Here is a 19,829-nt window from a genome sequence, read left to right as displayed (position 1 = left end):
ATGTAGTAATACGTGTACACTGCAATCGGTGTCTCTGTTTCAACTATTTAGAGAGTTTTTTGTCATCAGTTAGTAAACAAAATTTGATGAAAATAAGTGCTCGTGAAAGTAAACATCCTATATGATGTATAACAATCACATTTTCACACTTAAATTGGCTAATTTTTATTATTAAAGCGACACATTTTCACTTACGTGAAGATTCCATTCTACAAGTTTTACGAACGTGTAGCAATCTTGACGTCACTAAAATTGATGATGTAATACACACAGAGTTTAGGTTATTCCCCTACTACACGTACCCGTACACATACACGTACGAAATCTCAACTTCTCTATTATCAATGTTTTGATGAATTGTTTCAGTCCTATTATATGGGTACTTTATATAGCTACTGAGGTATTCTCTTTAGTTTTAAGTGAATATCGTGGATATGGGTGAAAGCCTGTCCACTTCTTTAAGAATGTAGGCATCAGAAGCAATTTGAAAATGGGAGGAGGGGGAGGGGGGCAAAATGTAAATGGTAGCCCCCAATTTTTAATGCCTATATAATGTCTACGTTTGCAAAAAAGTGGGGGGGGGGGGGGCTAGGACCAGTCCAAAAGTAATATATCGCAGATACCTCACAGTTACAACCGCTCTTGTGGGCGAGTCAAAAAAACTCAAAATCTCGCAAGATTATTGGGGCACCAGACATTTTTTACAGTGCTTGGTAACAATATGCTGAATGATTTGAACAAATTTATGCCAAAAGTACAATGTATTGACAATGATTGAACTCCAAATTAATAATAGATTGTCAAATCAGGAAATTTTATGATATTTTATAATAAGCTAATGTACTTTCATAAATACCCTACATGTAGATATAAATTGATGACTTCTAGTCCTAGAAACGCAAAATTTGAGGTTTTTTAAAATGAATTTTAGTCATCCAAATTTTCCCAAAATGACAATAATTTTTCCCAATTTGAACGGCCTCGGCCCCAGTCCCAAAAAGTGGTGTGAGAGCCCTGGGGCCATGTTGGCCGACCAAAGTTTTACGTAGAAATATATAGGCAAAGTCTTTAAAAATCTTCTAAAGAATAACAAAGCCATGATTGGTCATTTATATGGCAATATCCTCAGGTTGTGTAGATTCATGTTTGTTCAAATGCTGACCCCCGGGGGCCACAATGGCCGACCAAAGTTTTACATAGAAATATATAGGAAAATTCATTAAATTAGAATATCAAAGCCATGATTGGTCATTCATGTATTTATAACGAAGCATTCTAGAATAGTGTAGATTCAAGTTTGTGCAAATCATACCCTCTCAACTTTAAGGAATGTTTGGGACTACTTTTGGGTTTAAACCTTTCAGTAATTTCTGCTTTTATGTCGCAACATAACTCAGGTGAGCCGTGTGACCCATGGGTTTCTTGTACCAAATTCTGTTTTGCAATACTTAGATTTTCAAAGAGAAGTTTTAACATGTTTAATATAGAAAATGGAAGTACTTAGTCTCTTCTTTATTTTGATATATGAAATGGAAAAGAGGGTGATAATTTATTAATTGATAGAAGGACAGTGTCATTTTTTGCATGAAGTGGCCAGATCTAGCTCTTCTGTATGTCATTCTGTTTTTCTCCAGTCATATGTTTATTCATTTACTTCTTTAAATTGTGTCAGCCATTATGACAATCAGGTAATATAGTTGTTGATCACCAGATCACTTCATTTTAATGCATACATATTTCATAGTCATAGGAAATGAAATGATGAATTTTATTGGTAATAAAACATTAAAATGTTTATAATGCAGCTAAAATATTATTTGTATTTATCTATCACCATGATCATGCAGTTAAACTAATTCTAAAATAGGAAGGAATGAAATCAATAAGAAGGCTTCTGACATGAAAAGGATTTATTTCTTGGTATACAAATTTCCATCTCAGTCATATATAAAATTGATTTAACAATATATTTTTGTGAGATACTTAGGCCCCCCCCTTAAAGAAGGAAGGTCAAATTTCTTTGCTGCTGCCTGTTGGTCAGTTTGTCCAACTCCGAGTGTTTACAGTTTCTGTTCATTTTCTTTGTAGAGGTTGCACATATTGTAATGATATTCAGTATACAGACTTATCATAAAAATATCTAGTCATGAGAAGCTCTGTTTTGGGTATGGTTGAGCCATTTTTGACAGAGTTATATCCCTTATACTGAGATAAATGGGATTAAATCCAATCATTTGAGGAGGGGGCATAGGCGTTCTACAAACATTTATTTCTTTTGGCATGGAATGATAGGAAGTGTAATGTCTTACCATTTTTCATCACTATTTTGACATACCCACATGTGATTTTGTTTTTTATTTACAGGAGGATGAAAGCAATCAAGACCCAGCCTTACATGAACAGACTAGAAGCAGAGTGATAGAGGTAAATTATTATTATTTCATGTATAAAGTATGCAGGGAAATTTTCACCCAAGTTTCAGTGTCACCCCTTTTCCCCTTTGCAAAGAAATCAGTATTATTTCTGAAATGGAAACATGACTCACAGAACAACACGAACAAGTTTAAAACAATGTAATTATTTTCAACTGGTGAAATAGCGGGAAAAAAAATTCCATAAATAATGCAATTATACTCTACCCTTCACATACAGTGTATTTAATTGTTTCGGTGAAGATTTAAGAGAATAAAGGCATTGTAAAATAAAAATGGAGAAGATTTAATTTGAGTGACCAAGGTTCGTCTAGATGTAATCTGGGTTGGCTAGGAATTACTAGTGGTGGGAATATACAATTAATTAAATTGAATAAACTGCAATATTATATATATATAGAGAGAGAGAGTATGTGTTTTACTACTCCACAACCTGTACCCATAAGCACTCTGTACCAGAACATGATTCCCTGATTGTATTTTAAAAACAAAAAGATTTTCCGATTCAAGTTTCTTTTCAGTTTAGTAAAATTATTAAATTTATATATTAATTATAGATCAAAGTCCATAAAAATTTGGTTTTAATCCTTCTACAAACATTGTAGTGTCTACAATCTCAAGTACCACTGGGCCAATTTTAACAAAACTTGGTACAAGGCATCCCTTTGTAAAAGGGGAACTTAAATCATTAAATTTGAAGGCCTTGACCACTTAAAAAGAAAGCCACTTGACACAAAAGCTGGAATTTATGTAGAATCATCCTGGGGTAGTGTACAGATTCAAATACAAATCATGACCCCCAGGGGCAGGACCGGGTCACTATCTTTAGGAGTTAGATTGAAAAATATTGCAAAATTCTCTACGCAGGCACCAATTGGCCATAAAAGTTGAACCCTATGTTGAAGCATTCTGAGGTAGTGTACATTTTGAATTGATTGCCGCATGACTTTCAAGGGCAGGACAGGTGCACAATATATATTACTAAGTGGATAATCTTGTAAGAAACAAAGCTACTAGATTAAGCAATGTGGTCTATAGACCTCTTGTTTTAACAAGTTGACCCTGGAGGGTTATGTGTCCCTGATTTTAGGGATAATCACCATAAATAGGATCTTGAGGTTCATTTTATGGATCTGACGTAAGCATGAAACTAGTGTCACTCATGACTTATGAATACAGTGTGTTATGATTATTGAAAATGAAATACATGTACTGCCAAACCTGTGATTTGAAAACCAGGGAAAGTGATACCAGGTTGACATCTTAGCTTGACCTGGGCAAATAAGATTAAAGTTATGAATTAATGTAGCTGTTTCTTCATTTGTTCTTATTTCCCAGGATATTACAAGTTAATCCCCAGAATTACTAGTAATTTTGTAGCTGCAGAACTGTAGCTCTCCGAAAAAATACAATATGTTGACAGACCGGAGAGCTACAGTGCAACCTATTGAAAAAACTGTATATTTATTGTGCACAGAAAAGTGCAGTCGGTTCTTAATTAATACTTTATACTAAATTTTTACCTCAATTGCAAAAGAAAAAATATATTTCAAAAGACTCCTTACTCCTCTATAACTTATGTGGTTTACATTTGTACTAAGTGCGTTGGGCCTAATCTCGAATACCAAAATGGCAGCATAAATAGGCAAACTTTTCAATGATTTCAATTTCAGGGCCAGTAGGGCTGTTGAAAACAATTTATAATGAATGTTTTATTGTGGAAACAGTGAAAAAATATGTTAGAAACACACGTTGAGCAATATTTTGATATGACACAGTTTTAAAAACATTGAGAAATAAATCGAGAAACAGAGCACTTTTTTTTTAGCAATAAATATGCAGTTTTTCAATATGTGGCACTGTAGCTCTCCCGTCTGTTAATTAATATATATTTTTTGGGAGAGCTACAGTTCTGCAGCTAGTATTTCTGGTAATTCCTAATGTCCTAATATCAGTATTTCCCACCATTTTGGCCAACCCTTGGTGTATTTACACAGAAGTACATTTATTTTATAAATTAGTCCAGAGAAATTTTTAAGTTCATAAAATTTTATAAGATTGTGTTAACATTTCAGGGTTTAAAAGGCAGGAAGGTTACAGTGTTGTACGAGGGATCAGCTGCTGGAAGAGCCTCTACTGTTGCTACCCCCCGCCGTGAGCCGTGCTACCTTAAGGAGCTTACAACAGATGAGAGCGAAGTTGTCGAACTTCAGATGGGGTACTTTAAGGACAACAAGATCTGCACCTCCTCACAAACAGAGAAAGTGGTTGTAATCCAGGATGAGACTGAGATAACAGACCTTCTGGCCAAGCAGAATGAAGCAAAGAAGAGGAAGACTGTGTCAACCCAAACAGACTCTCGTACTTCTTGTGAAGCAAGTGTGCAAACAGAATCCTATGGTGGAGAGCAGTCTTCAGTTCATGGCAAACTAGACGAGATTCTCAGTATTCTACGTGCAACTTCTGCTGACCTTTCATTAAAGACCAACAACATTGCCAATGTAAGCGACATCGTTAGATGGGTAACAGAAAACACATCGACTCCCAAGCCAGGGCTACCATCAATCACAATTGTGCCTGTGGAAGACTCCATCCTGGAAATTCCAGCACGTTACCGCCCAAGTGCAACACCTGTGATAGAAGTAATTCAGGAGGAAGAGAAAAGACCTTCACCTGTGAAAGTTCGATGTTTAACACCACTCAGATCACCACTGAGATCCTCTCCACTTGTAGCCTGCAGATCTTCACCACTTAGATCATCACCTCGCCTTGCCTGCCGCTCATCTCCTCTGAGGCGCCCTACGTCACCTCCAGCCAGCAGCTCCTCACCATCCTTACCATCGCCATCTTCAGCCCGCCACTCTTCGCCATCAAGTTCTCTGCCAGCTCGTCGTGCCTCTCCATTAACAGCAAAGAAGACTCTCTTTGCCGAGGAAAACGTTGATCATGAGGGATCAGAAGATGGTGTTTCCACAGTCCAGGAAGTAGCTCATAGAGTAAACAACAGAAAGAAGAGCAAAGACGATCAGGTTTTGACAGTGCCCTGTAGCTCAACTGCAACAATCCTCGAAATCAAAGATGTCACCGATGTAGTCCCAGGAGATTTTGAATTCAGAATACGACGGGATATCCTTGCTGATGTGAAGTCAACAGCCTGCTCCGATGGAAACTTCATGTGGATTCTGACCAGGAAGTTATTCCGAGAGGATGAACTTGTCGAGAGGAACTTCTTTGGAAGGAAAGGGAGGAAACCCATATCTCCCCGAAGGAAGAGGGCACTAACACATGCTTACATTGCGTCATGTGGAACATCCTACAAGGAATTCACCAAGGCAGTGAACAGCATCAATAACGGCATTCGATCTCTAGGACGTTGATGATTATGATGTTACTGTATTACTACTTTTAGGTTAGTCCACGAAAAGTTCCAATGTTAGAGTTCCAAAGAGGTTGTTTGTTTTAATACTACCACAATTATGTCAATGATTGAAAGTGATACTTATGATTATGCTTTGCAGAATATACTTTTGTACTTCTTGTAACATATGATCCTTTATCATGTTTATATATATGGAGTCATAAGATGTAAATACATATAAATTTACGTAATGTCATGTTTAACTATATATTTATTTATTTGAGAAAAAAAGAAGATAAAAAGTTTTATCTCATTGCAATTTTTTTTTTAATAATGTGGCAATAAAAATTAATGATATTATTGCTGGTTTGCATCATTGAGAGATTTTTTTAAAATCAGATATGAGGTAGTTCAGAGGCCTAGTTGCTATACAATATCTGTGTAGACCAATATGTATGATAGAATCCTTATCCCTAGATAGATTGCAGTCAGATGTACATGTATGCATGTAACATTCGAGATTGTTACAGTAGCTTTTTGTAGCCCCTAAAACATTGCATAGGCAGATAACAAAACTGTATAATTTGTTTGATGTACTCTGACCAACCCTATAAAATGTCCCTAGATTTTTTTTGTTGTTGTTTTATATTTAATTTTTTATTTGGTATCAAGAGAAATACAGTGTTTCATTTTTAAAGTTAAGTTTTACCATTTCTTAAGATTTCAGAATATCAGATATGCAAAGCTGTTCAGTGTTACATAAAAAGATCAGTAAATATCTAAGTTGTAGACTTCAATGACTACCATTAGTTTGTTTGAAAGAGCACCCTTAAGACTGCCACAAAAAATAAAACTGTCCTTGAGAAATATGGGTCAAAGTACATCAAATAATACAGTGTATTTTAAATGACAGCCTTACAACATTTGTAACAACAAGCTGTTGTCGACGTAACAATCATTTTTCCCACTTGGTCCTTGGTACATTACATTTTAATATTTTAAATCTTCAAACGTAAATCGGACAAATTTGATCTGTACCTGTATTGCAACATAATAAACATATTCATACAGAATTTATTTCAGTCTAAAGATATTGACCAATAAAGTTGGTAAGATTATAGAGGGAAAACAGTGCCTTATATGACTAACCCCGCAAAGGGGAATAACTGTTGTTTCTGTAAAAGTCATCTATACTGTACACTGTTCAGGGTATATGCAGGCTGGTGACTGTTAAAATGATGATTCAAGTGGCATATTGTCTTCATCTACAACCAACATCTGATGAAATCTGACCCCTTTTAAACTTGATAACAATGTACTGTATACAGGGAAATTTTCCCCCTTGGAAAAAGTGGGCAAATTTTAAATGGGGCAAATTCAAAGAATACCGTTATACCGTTAATATCTGGAACAGAATTGTGACCGGGCAATATTTAAAATGAGGCAAAACTGTTAGCAAAAGGTGAAAATAAGCCTGTATACAGTATTTACTTCCTCTGAATATGGTCTCCTTTGTACATGTATCCTCAAAATCCCATGGCCCAACTTTGATGCTGCTAAAGCAAGTCACACATACAGAGCTCTTTATTCAAGGAAACATTATAGTGATGTGCATACCAGTAATGAAATATCTTATTAGCATGATAGAGAAAAATATTGCAACAGTCGGTTTTTCTTCCATATAAGATGCTTTTTGCTTGAATTTAATATTGTGCATATATTCTCGCCTACAAGTTGATTGTTTTTTCCCCAATAATACTGAGTTGATATGGTAAATGGTGTTTTCAACAATGAAAATGTAGTACATTGATCTGCACAAATAAAGTATTTTACTTTTATATAAAAATGGTTGCTCCTTAACATGTACACAAAGTCTGAACACATTTTTACACTTCACTGATTTATTCAGTCATGGTTAAATATTCTTCAATCAGTTGTGCAATGAACAATGTAACAATTAACAAAAATAAGTTAAAAACGTACACATATGAAACAAACTCTTTGCATATTTTTTTCACTAAACACAGCACATACATATATACATTACAAAATTTTAAGTTTTCAGCCCCAATATAGAAAAGTTTATTCATTTACAATGTAGTGCCAAAAAATGGTGGTGGTGAAAAAATACATACAAATGGAATCATATACATGTATACAGTAAAACCAAATCAACTATGCACATTACAATTTTCTGTCAATTCAAAGTTATTATGTACAAAAATGTAAATTTCAATTGATAAGGCAAATCACATATCATTTAGAAGATGTCTGTACACTTAAAATTTCCAAAGATTTTAGAATTTCAAAAGAACACTTTCACTCTGGGTGGGGGGTCCTTTTCCAAAAGATCTTTAACATATGCACTGTGTACTTCAAAACCCAGATGCTTCACCGTCATTCAGTACAACATAAGGGATAACCTTGTGGATGTGGTCGATGTAGCGGCCGCACTGGGCAGGAGTCAGGGATTCCCAGAACGCCTTTATCCCTTCAACAAGCTGATCTTTGGTCCTGGGTTTGGTCTTCGTCTGGAGGTAGTATTTCATGGACGCCCACACATTCTCGATCGGGTTGAGATCTGGTGATGAGGCAGGTGTCTCCATAACGTTGTCCAGTACCCCATGGTCTTCCATCCATTTCTTTGTCGATTTCGAGTTGTGCTTGCTGTCATTGTCCTATTAATTAAAAACAAAGAAATAAAAAAAAATAATAATAATAAAATACAAGATTTGAGAGAAATATACACAAGAACATGAGTTTATGTACTTGTACATTTTCAAAACTTCTCAAAAATAAATATTACTTGTATTAAATGTTTGTACTACAGTCATTTTCAAATTAAACATTGAATTATAGCATTAATAATATACTGATTTCTTGCTACCTAAAATTGATTGGCAAAATAGTTTATTTAATGAACATGATGAAGAGTAGTCAGATTACTTACTTGGTACAACCGATATCCATCAGGAAACTTGTCTTCCACAAATGGAATCAAGTTTTCAGCCAGTATGCCCTGGTAAATGACGGAATCCATCACCCCATTGAAAACGCAAATGTTTGTTTGACCTCGGTAGGATATCCCTGCCCATACATGAACCTGAAACACAATACACTAAAATTATTTCACTGTAATACACCTTTTCCTGACATATGGAAAATGGGAAGACTTGGATCTTCAAGACAAAGTTTGCAATTTTATAAACTTGATTTTCATAATAAAGGATATAGTTACATGATATTTCCTTGACGTAAAAAACGTAAAAGTCAGAGTTCATTATCTATGGATTGACAACAATGTTTACATGTACAACAACATTCTCTTACCTTATAAGCATGCTTTGGCTTGGATTTCCTCGCACACTTTCTCTGCAGTTGAGAGCTGTCCTGATGGAAGAAAAGTCTTCCATGAGCGGACATCTCTACCGTGCTCTCATCCACAAAGATAACGTCTCTGAAGTCCTCTTTCTGGTTGAGGGCATTGAGGCACCATTTCAGTCGCACCTATGAAAAAATATGAGGTTTAAAAAATCATTCTTCAATCTTCAGGAAAGTGAATTTCATTATTTAAAGAGTTGAACTTAGCCAAAATGCTTCCAAACTTCATATTACTATTACAGCAGATAAAATAACATGAGTATACAATCTAATATTAAGATGGGAATGTAATATGGTTTACGACTAGGCCTATTTAAAAATCATAATTCATTTTCAACATCAAGTTTCAAACTTCTTCACGCAGCTTCATTTTAAAATTTGGTACACGACCATGATGACAACAGTGTAAAATTCAACACCAAATAAAATAGCTAGAAAACTGTGACTTCTTGTAGCATGATTGACTTTTAAGGACTGTGAATTTTTGCTAAATGAGGCTGTCTACTGAGTTGAATCAAGTTGAAGCATTGTAACCCAAGTGAAAAAAATCCTCAAACAAATCACTCTAAGAAATCACTAATGAATCAGTGATTTGAGGATGATTTGTAAGTGATGCAAATTCCCATGCAAATGAGCTAACAAATCACTCCTAACAAATTGTAAGGAAATCACCCTGAAATCACAACGAAATCACTTTGAATAAATCGTGTACAAATCACTTCTGTTGAACAAATCACAACCAAATCATTCCAAATAAATTGCAAACAAATCATTTCAAATAAATTGCAAACAAATCACTTCAGTTTAACAAATCACTTTCAAATCACTCCAGGTGGTTACACACTTGTGTGTAGGATGCTCATGTAACCATCCCTCAAATATTTAAAACACACATGCATGCATACCGATATTTGTTGTATATGAACAAAAAGCTTTTGGCAAGTGTATTTTAAAATATAAACTTTTACTAGGATGTGTCCTCATTAAGATGGCATCATGTATTTTAGACAGATTCCATGTTCATTCGCCCTAAAAATTGTTCGCCCAATATCCCGTTCGCCCGATTTTTCGTTCGCCCAGAGTCCGATCGCCAAATTTCTCGTTCGCACAGGGTCCGTTCGTCCAAATTTTATATAGAATATAATATAATGAATTTCTTTGTACATTTTTGGTACATTCTAAATAATATACTAGTGGGTGCGTTCACAGTTCTGCCGTTGGTTGACAAAAGTTGCCGTTGGTAAAATTTTTTACCATTGGCATGCCACTGGTACCAATGTTTTTTGCCAATGGTAGATTTTTCTGCAGACAGTCTAGAGTGTGGTTAGTGTTGGTAAATGACGTCACAGCTAGTTATCGACATGGCAACAAGTTAGAAAGACTTTGGGATCCCGGATTTACAATGATATAAACGATTTTTCCTCTAATCCTTTTTAACAAATCATGCCAAAATCACATAAAAATCATATCAAACACTTATATTCATGATTTTGAAGTATGATTTAGACATGATCCATTAAATGGATTATATAAAACTCATAGATATTTCAACTAAAGATATGTGATCCTAATGTGGTTTGTTTGTCGGATATGAGTCTGCTATGATTTTCTTGCGATTCTGGCATGTGCCAATAACCTAGAAGACAAAGAAATCTATAATTCAGTATTGCCAACGTCTCCATTGGACTCCCATTGGTAACATTGGTAAAATTGTTACATTTGTATGCCAATACCCGTTCAGTTGGTACCATTGTCAAATTATTGTACCAATGGTATATTGAAAGTTGGTACTAATGGTAGAACTGTGAACGCACCCGACTGATTGTGCATATGGGTCATACAGACTCATACTAAATACTTGTTGAATGTTGAATTTTCATCTTCCATCTTCTTATAAATCATTTTTTGAGATCAAAGGGAGATTCTTCAGAGGTAAAACCTTCAGGATCCGCTGCTCAGTTCTATATAAGGGATCTATGAACGTCTCAGTCCCTTAATTGTTTTCAAAACATAGCCCAATTCGTAAAAACAACACGGGTGTATCCCCCCAATAAACATTGATATTATAGTCATCTAATTAACCATAGTGCAAACACTAAATCATTGATAAATGCATTCGAATCAAATCAAAAATTAATTAAGACTAAATAAACATTGTTCCCGGTTTGAAGAGAAATAACCCAAGGTCGTAAAGGAAATAAAATACATGTTAATCTTTATTTCAAATAAGTTAATATATATAAGTATATATATAATATAATATATAATTATTGGGCGAAACTTTAATAGGGCGAACAAGATTTTGGGCATAGAAATTTTTGGGCGAACGGACCCTGCGCGAACGGACTCCGGCGAACAGGTAGATCGGGCGAACGAACCTGTTACCTTTTAGACATATACACATGTACTTGGCTACAAATTCAGAATATGATATAAGCATTAATTGTTGACTTTTAGAAGTTGGTAAATGTTTTCTTATCTGAAATAAATATTTGTCTAGACACTTTGAAAAAGCCAGTACTTTGCTGAAGCTTATAGCTTTACATAGATTTTGTTTTAAACATTAAATGCCACCGACTTTGTTGTTGGTAGAAGAACAATAAATTGCATGTGAACATAGGGAATATTAACTGAATCTCAAGAGGAAATGATAGCATAATACAGTTATACATACCTTAAAACTATATTCTGCATGATTATTGAAAAAAAATCAGTTTCAACAAAAGAAGAGAGGTATGAATCTAGAAAAGCACAATGTAGCTCCTTTCATTTCAATTCAAATCTGATTAATGAAAATTGGCGGTAGAGTTTCTAATACTGACCAATCAGCAAGCCAGGCGGAAGTTATGAAGTAAATCATTCTCAAATCACTCTGAAGAAGGGCCATGAGATCAACAAATCATTTACAAATCATTTTGAAGAAAGACTAAGTTAACAAATCATCTTCAAATCACTCTGAAGTTCCAGAAATCATGTTCAAATCACCTTGAAGAATGGCTAAGTTCAACAAATCATGAAGAAATCACTGTAACAATTTCCTAAGTTTAACAAATCACTCAGAAATTGTCTGAAATGGGAAAGAAATCACAAGCAAATCACCCTTTTATAACAAATTGTAAGCAAATCATAGTCATCATTTTAGTAGAAAGTGATTTAAGCATGATTTGTTAGATGAATTGCTTACAAATCACTGAAACAAATCACTTTTAAGTGATTTTAAAGCAATTTGTAGGCAATTTGTGAGTGATTTGTTTGAAAAATTTTTCACTTGGGAAATTCTTTTCACGACTTGTAATCAAGTTTAGAACAATATTATATACAGATAAATATAAAAAATAATTAGATATTCAATTTCTTGATGCTTAAAAGTAAAATATACAGGAAATCATTTTTTTTAATGTCTCTTATAACATGTTAAACGAAAAACAACAAAACAAATGGCTAAAATATGTTTTAACTTTTTAGTACTTGCTGCCTTATCACAACCGAGCATTTCATCTATACAGACAACGGAATCTTTAACTTAATCTAAAATATAACACTCAAATACAAAACACTTACCAGTTTGTTCTTATTACTGATGAGCTGACAAGTTTTGGACAAAACTGTCTTCCATCCTAATGCGGCTCGTTGTTTTCTCACCAGACTGCTGGACACACGGATTCCGAACACTTCAAACAGTTTTCTCTGGAGCATAGTTGTGGTCAGTTCGTTGTTCTTTGACAACCAAGCGTCCAGGAACTTTAAGTGCAGGGGCTTTAGTTTGGTGGCGTCTTCTTTCACGGTCCTCGGTTTCCTGGCGAGACCATTGCCGGATTTCCACCGTCTTAGAAAATTGTAGACGCCCTGTCTACTCACGATCACGTTGTGATGCCTCTGTAATCCATCTCGTATCTTCTCAACTGACATCTTGCTGTTGTACATCCTCACAATCGCTAATTTCACTGCCTCCGAAAATCGCAACCCTCTCTCTGCCCGCGCCATTTTGAACAAATCGTAAAAAAATTTAACAAAACGAAAATCGGACTCGGGATACCTCGGGTGTTTCATCTTTATGTAAGGATTATTTGCGATGAGTTCCGAAGGCACACGATAAACGCAAAACACGATACACGATAGAACCTGATAAACGATCTTCACGATAAACGGAAAACACGATAAACGCAAAACACGATAGAAAACGCAAAACCTGATAAACGGAAAACACGATACGATAGGATACGATAGGATACACGCACGATACGATAGGATACACGCACGATACGATAGGATACACGCACGATAGAGGTAGACAGACTACTCGGCCCAACGACACCTCGGCCCATGCTGGTTGACACCTCGGCCCTGACAGGTCGGCTCAAAATCATTGACACCTCGGCCCATACCGAAGACTGCTCGGCCCATGCGTTAGGAATAAAATTTAAATTTAGTTTGTTTAATTAGTTTATTATTTTTTTGTGTACTTTCTATGCAACGGTAATGTAAATGTTTACAATATAAATTTAATCACTATACGTATACTATAAATATACGATAATTTCAATATTTAAGTATTTTCTAACAAACCACAGCACAACATCAAATTACAATTAATCCGTTGATTGGGAGGTACATGTAATAAGTCTACACAGAAGTTTATGCCCTGGTCCGCAAGATTTATTGATTTGTTTATTTTTGATATACATGTATATATTTTACTGTTTATTTTTAAAAACTCATATTTTTTCAAATCAATTCAATAAAATATCAACAAAGGTTTCTTAAAGAACTTTTCATTAACATGAATAAGTCTCCCAATTATGGCTTCTCGTAATTAACTCCTCATAGTCACCACCCCATACGACACGCGCTCGAGACTCTAAAGGATGCACCGCATCTTCTTGTTTGTTTAATGATTAGCACTTATGATCAAGTTACTAATGGATTATTTTTCTTTAACTACCGTCAATTTGACGTCTTGGAAGATTGCAAATGTATCAAATTAATTTTCTTTTGCATTTCATAGATATATAACAGCATAAATAATAAAAACTATTCAATTAAAATCTTATATTTCTGTTTGGGCCGAGGTGTCTTTTATGTGAGCCGAGGTGTCTGCAAATTTGGGCCGAGCCGTCGGAGCCGAGGTGTCAATGGGCCGAGGTATCGTTGGGCCGAGGTGTCGTTGGGCCGAGCAGTCTGACATTCATGATAGAACACGATAGAAATGTAAAGAATAACGATGCGGGTACTGTACTACACCCGGGGGTCATGATTTGAAAAAAACCTAAATCTACAGTACCTAAGGATACTACCATATAAATATGATCATTCATGCCTTTGCTATTCTTGAAAAGAAGATTTTTAACTCTTTACAACTTACAGAATAACTATATAACATACATTGAATCCTCGTGTCATAGAAAGATTACTTTACCATTTCCCCGCAAGCACTTCATAGTGGGGTTCAAATTTTTCTAAAGTTTGGCGTAAATAATATTCTGAAATAATATTTTAACTAGAAAATAACTTTTCTTATTTTATGAGATTCAAGCAAGTATAAAAAAGTTAGAATTTGGCAATAAATTAAAGATTAAATGAACTTTTTAAAGAACGTGAAAATGCGTGATTGCGGGGAAACAAACTTGATTTCCCCTTTACCAAAGGATACTTTGTGTCAAGTTTGGTAGAAATTGACCCAGTGGTTCTTGAGAAGAAGATGAAAATGTGAAAAGTTAAGAACATCGACGACGACAATGACGACGACAGACAACGGACAAATTTTGATAAGAGAAACTCACTTGAGCCTTCAGCCAAGGTGAGCTTAAAAAAAATATGTTTGATTCTTTAAATATTTTTTTACAAGATCAGTACAGTTCTTCCCCAGGCCACAAGATTAGTAGTAAAATTTCATTACAAAAGGTCAAAGGCTAGATATCGTGGGCAAACGAAAGTATTTCATATAGACAGTAAGACAGCTAGACAGACAGTCAAACCTAAAATCTCACTTTCAGTAAAAGATTTGGGCAATTATAATTGGTCTGATATAGATTTAACAAGTTAAAAATGTGGCATATTATTTGCCCGAAAACTTTTTAACCGGCTTTCCATCCTCACTGATGGCCTGTGTTGCATTGAGGGCTATGCATTCAGCAAGCCCCGTAAAAAATCAAATCAACAGATTTGTCAAATGATTTGAAGAATGCATTTTACATTTCTGATAAATCTGCATTTCTGTTGTATTACATTTAGCATGAAATAACATTTGCTGAATTCAAAGAAATCTGGGTCTTTTTTTTTTTTTTTGTTTATAATTTAAAAAAAGCCTAGAAATACTTTAAAATACCTCATACCTATTTGTACTAGCATTCCAATAACAGTCTGTCAGTTTGCTTGATCGACCTTTTAGTAAGTATATTTCCCTAGTTGAATACACAGACAAATACATTGCATTTCTTTTACCTAAGTAAACAATCATTCAGTTTGTTTGGTAGGGTTGGTTTTTTACCTTCGCTGGTACATTGTACATGTATTTGTTCATCCTGTGTTTTTATTATAAAAAAAAGTGTATGTGTTTAATCCATCCAGCAAATCAAGCAAGAAATAAACAACAACGTTAAAACGTTCTCTGGGGAAAGAAGTGGTTAGTGCGTGACCAAATAATCCTTGGTAGACAGGTACTAGTACTAAGTAAACCTAGTTCATTTATAAATGAATTTTATAAAATTGTTGTTCATTACGTTGTTTATTATGTTGTTTGTTACATTTATTTACATTGATACGAATATTACAAGTAAACTGAATGAACATGTATTACTCAAACGGGCCGTCGGATTGCTATGATGTGATGCGTTGAGTTATCTTGAAAGTTCATGAATTTGTATGTCTACATTAATGTTCTTTGTTATTTGTTTACAATGAAAGAAGAATGATTGATACCGAGAATAATCTTATTATTTTATGCGATCTTTGTTAAGTCAAAAGCAATGGTATCCCCTGTTTTAGTTTAATTAACTTTAAAGATGGTAAATGCCTGCAATAATTCTTTCATCAATTTACAAGTAAGATATAATCTAAAAGGAGAAGCAAGCGAAAACATTCTTAATCGGTTACCTCCTCCCCTTTCGGCAATTTAAATTGATGATTCATGCTTAAAAGAAATAACATGTGTATAAATCCCAGATGCTTTTTTGAAAAATCAGAATAGATAGAAATCTATCGGAACATACGTATAAACATGCATGCAGAGGTTCTATCTTATAGTCCTTTCAAGAAGAGCCATAATTGGACTTTTACGAGAAGGTCAGGCTTTTACAGTTGACGGCTTACTTGTACACTAGGACAAAGTGTGGAAGCTATTTAACGATATTAATATTTAGTTCGACATTTTATTCAACAAAAATAACGACTTTTTTTAAATGCACATGAATTTGTACAAGTTGTCTTTGAAGGAAACGACAACAAACCTACCCTACACTACCGGCCCGAGTGCCCCTAACATTTCCAAGGCATTGTCAATATACATTATATTATCAGTTATGTACCCCCGTATATGACACAGGTTTAAATGTCCAAGTTAACAGTCAACTATTAAAGTCAGTGCTTCTTGTAAAAGTTAACTGATCATGACAATGAGCACATGTGACCGTTCAGTAGGGGATGCTCACTCCCCCATGCAACGTGGTCCACCCTGATGTTTCGGAGGTCCGTGTTTGCTCTGCTCTTGTTTTGTTTTATGGACTTTGAGATTGAATACTGTTCGTTATCTCCAAATCCTTCTGTTCAATGGACATACAAGTAACAGTCTTTTCTGCTTATTGGTGATGTCATATACTGACTGTATCCCAAATTTATAGGTTTATCTGTAAAGTCCCTTGTCTCTTTGTGGACTCTTTTTTATTACGTGATATGTATGAAATAAACCCTTTCACCTTCTTATGCTGCTGAGGATGAAACTTAAAAAAAAACTTTTTTTTTATAGGCCGTTTAAACGCCTTTTAACGAATCAAGGTGTTCAGTGGGCGGAGCGTTCAAGGAATGTTATTCGCAGTGTAGCTATGACGTCAAAACATTTCGGATTGCGATGTCAAAATCATACTCAAACTGTAGCAAAATGGAGACAAGGATAATTCTTTGAAATGTCAATGAAAATATTTCATTGTTTTAGGACTTGATACATTCCTTATAACACAATGTGTTAAACCACATGCTATGATGTTGATTGACACATCCTTGCACTTTCACAAATTTTAATTTTGTTCTTTATCCTTAGGAAAAGTTGCAATCTTGTTGTGTGTTAATGAAAATATTAATACTATAATCCAGAAAAATCAAAGTGGACATGATTGAAAGCAAAACAAACACTCAATTTATTGTCAGTCTGTGCAGATGTGGTGAACAGACTTTGGCTATTTAACGCACCCGGTGAATCGTAAACAAAAAACAATAACAGAGATCTTGCCCTGTTTACAAAAACTTGTTTATTTAAAAATATGTTCATTACACGAGTGTGGTCGATATGCTAAATCCTGTACACAACGGAATGACGATACTTGTAAAGGAGTTTTGCTTTTTAACATTTCTACTCTGAATAAAATTATTTTTCTGGATTTAAGCTTTAATATTTCGCATCAATACACAACAAGATTGCCAATTTTCCTAAGGATAAAGAATAAAGTTAAAATTTGTGAAAGTGCAAGGATGTGTCAATCAAACCCGCCAAAAACCTTAAAGTTTTAATAACTTTTGAATGAAATAAGATTTTTAATTAATTTTTGTGTGAAATGCTATTAAAATATATAATTCGTGATATTATATAGAAAACATTGACTTCAAATCTGTGTCTAAGTACCTTTAATGTTACTGAATATAATTAGCATGACTTACATGTGTAATAAATGAAATGTTAAAGTTTAGCGACAAAAGTGTCAATTTTAAGATAAAACCGAATCTTACACAAAATGTTAGCTTTATATTTCACAACATGTTGGTTTTAAAAGCATAATAAAATAAATATAAGAGCAGAAATGCACTTGTGCTGATTTCTGATAAGTCACTCTCAGAGTATCCCTTTGTAATTTAAAAGGGGAATCTTTATCTTAGAAATATTTCCAATGATATTCATGTATATGGTAAGCATGTACGTGTTTTTAAAACTGATTTACTTATCCTCAATGTGCTATATGTACATTTGATTTGTTTATGTCTATTAAAATGCTGCAATTTTTTGTTAATACATACAAAGTTTTGCTGAATATTTAATGAAAGTTATAGCGAATGAGGCCTTAAAGGAAGAATGGAGAGCGTTTTGAAAATATTTGTAAGGGTTACCCTTACACACAAATGAGTAAAACATGTTTTACTACGTCATGTAAATCGAAAGTAGAATTTTTCAAGTTGACTATTTTTTAAATAGAAAAGGAGATAAATGCATTATAAAGTAACTATTTTCTTATCTATTTTACTGTTACGATAATTAAAAAAATATTTCTTACCTTTAGTTGCCTTAAAGGTGCAAATCAGAACGGTAGACCACACCTGGAAATGCTTCAAGTCACACAAAGATGATTTTGTTCCGGTGTAGCTTAGACTTTAAACCCATGTTAAAATTGTCCCGATGTTTATCGGAAATGCATTTACACTGTTATAAAGTGCGTATAGTGAAAATATTGCTTTCGGACACCAGCTACTATTGGTAGCGAAGCAGTTCATGTCAACTAAGCGATAAGAAATGATACAAAGCTTCAAGCTTGCTTAAGACGTAATTATTAATGTTCAGTTTGATGTAATTTAGTGGAATTACTTATTAGTTGAAAACATGTAAGTAACAATCCAGTAAATGCTTCAGGTCACACCCGTTTAATGTATTTACTGGATGTATTTATATTTTCTTTTTACGTGTTCAACAAGATTTACACTACATTATTTGTGTTAACATTGATAAGACAGGCTTTCAATTCCAGCTTTTTTCCTTTTTCTAATTTTTTTAAAATTCATTTTCCGATATAAATCTTCAGCCCCGTGGAGTTCTGTTAAGCTGAGGTACTATGTGTTTTAATTTTATGTACAACTGTAAAGAGGGAAAGTTTTAATTCGTTTTATTTTCGCCCCTTTCCCCTCGTCGGAAGTGCGCAAATTCAAAATTTGGCGAATTCAATGTAGATAGTATAAAATATTGAACAAAAATCTTTCTGTAAGAATTTGAAACGAGGCAAGCTTGTTTGCAAATGTGAAAGGACGAAAACAACAATTTCAATAATTATATATTCTATGAAATAAATCTTGTAATCCATCGAAATCATTCGGAATAAAATAATTTTAAATTGTGCACTTTCCGACTTATCGCATATTACTTTGCAGTGAAAGCATCGAAGAAAAAGAAGAAAAAATCCATTTAATTTTATTTTTCAATAGAATAGATCAACAACACAGTATTGGCAGTCTTTGTCATGGCTTTACTTTAATAATACATGTTGAAATAAAATTTGACAAACACTATATCAAATCAGTATATCATTGCATTATGTTATATGTGTGATCTACATCGACTTTGGTTAGTTATGATGTAAAATCAACACTCAATAAAATTTTCAATCAGTCAATATTTTGAAAAATCAATACTTCAATCAAACAACACAAGAAACAACATATCAATCAACATTTTCAATCAGTCAATATGA

At 34.2% G+C, this 19,829-nt stretch overlaps 2 protein-coding genes across 2 annotated transcripts in view; one reads left to right on the top strand and one right to left on the bottom strand.

Annotated features, from left to right (window-relative positions):
* The window catches only part of LOC134260096 (uncharacterized), a gene marked incomplete at its 3' end in the record, with an annotated part of 103,227 nt that extends 84,505 nt beyond the window's left edge, over positions 1–18,722 (bottom strand). Inside the window, exon 1 of the mRNA XM_062742706.1 lies at positions 18,645–18,722. The remainder of the gene's footprint in view (positions 1–18,644) is intronic.
* LOC134260608 (uncharacterized) lies at positions 2,154–6,684 on the top strand. Its single transcript, XM_062743192.1, has 2 exons — positions 2,154–2,424; positions 4,508–6,684. The coding sequence occupies exon 2, from the start codon at positions 4,646–4,648 to the stop codon at positions 5,807–5,809; it is 1,164 nt and encodes a 387-aa protein (XP_062599176.1). The 5' UTR covers positions 2,154–2,424; positions 4,508–4,645; the 3' UTR covers positions 5,810–6,684.
* Positions 18,723–19,829: the final 1,107 nt, after the last annotated feature.

This window comes from Saccostrea cucullata, unplaced genomic scaffold (assembly GCF_032062105.1).
Source record: "Saccostrea cucullata isolate Sc308-1 unplaced genomic scaffold, CSIRO_AGI_Scuc_v1 ctg3167, whole genome shotgun sequence".
Lineage (NCBI taxonomy): Eukaryota > Metazoa > Mollusca > Bivalvia > Ostreida > Ostreidae > Saccostrea > Saccostrea cuccullata.
The sequence above is the reverse complement of the archived record's forward strand: the minus strand, read 5'-3'. Positions and strand labels throughout refer to the sequence as shown.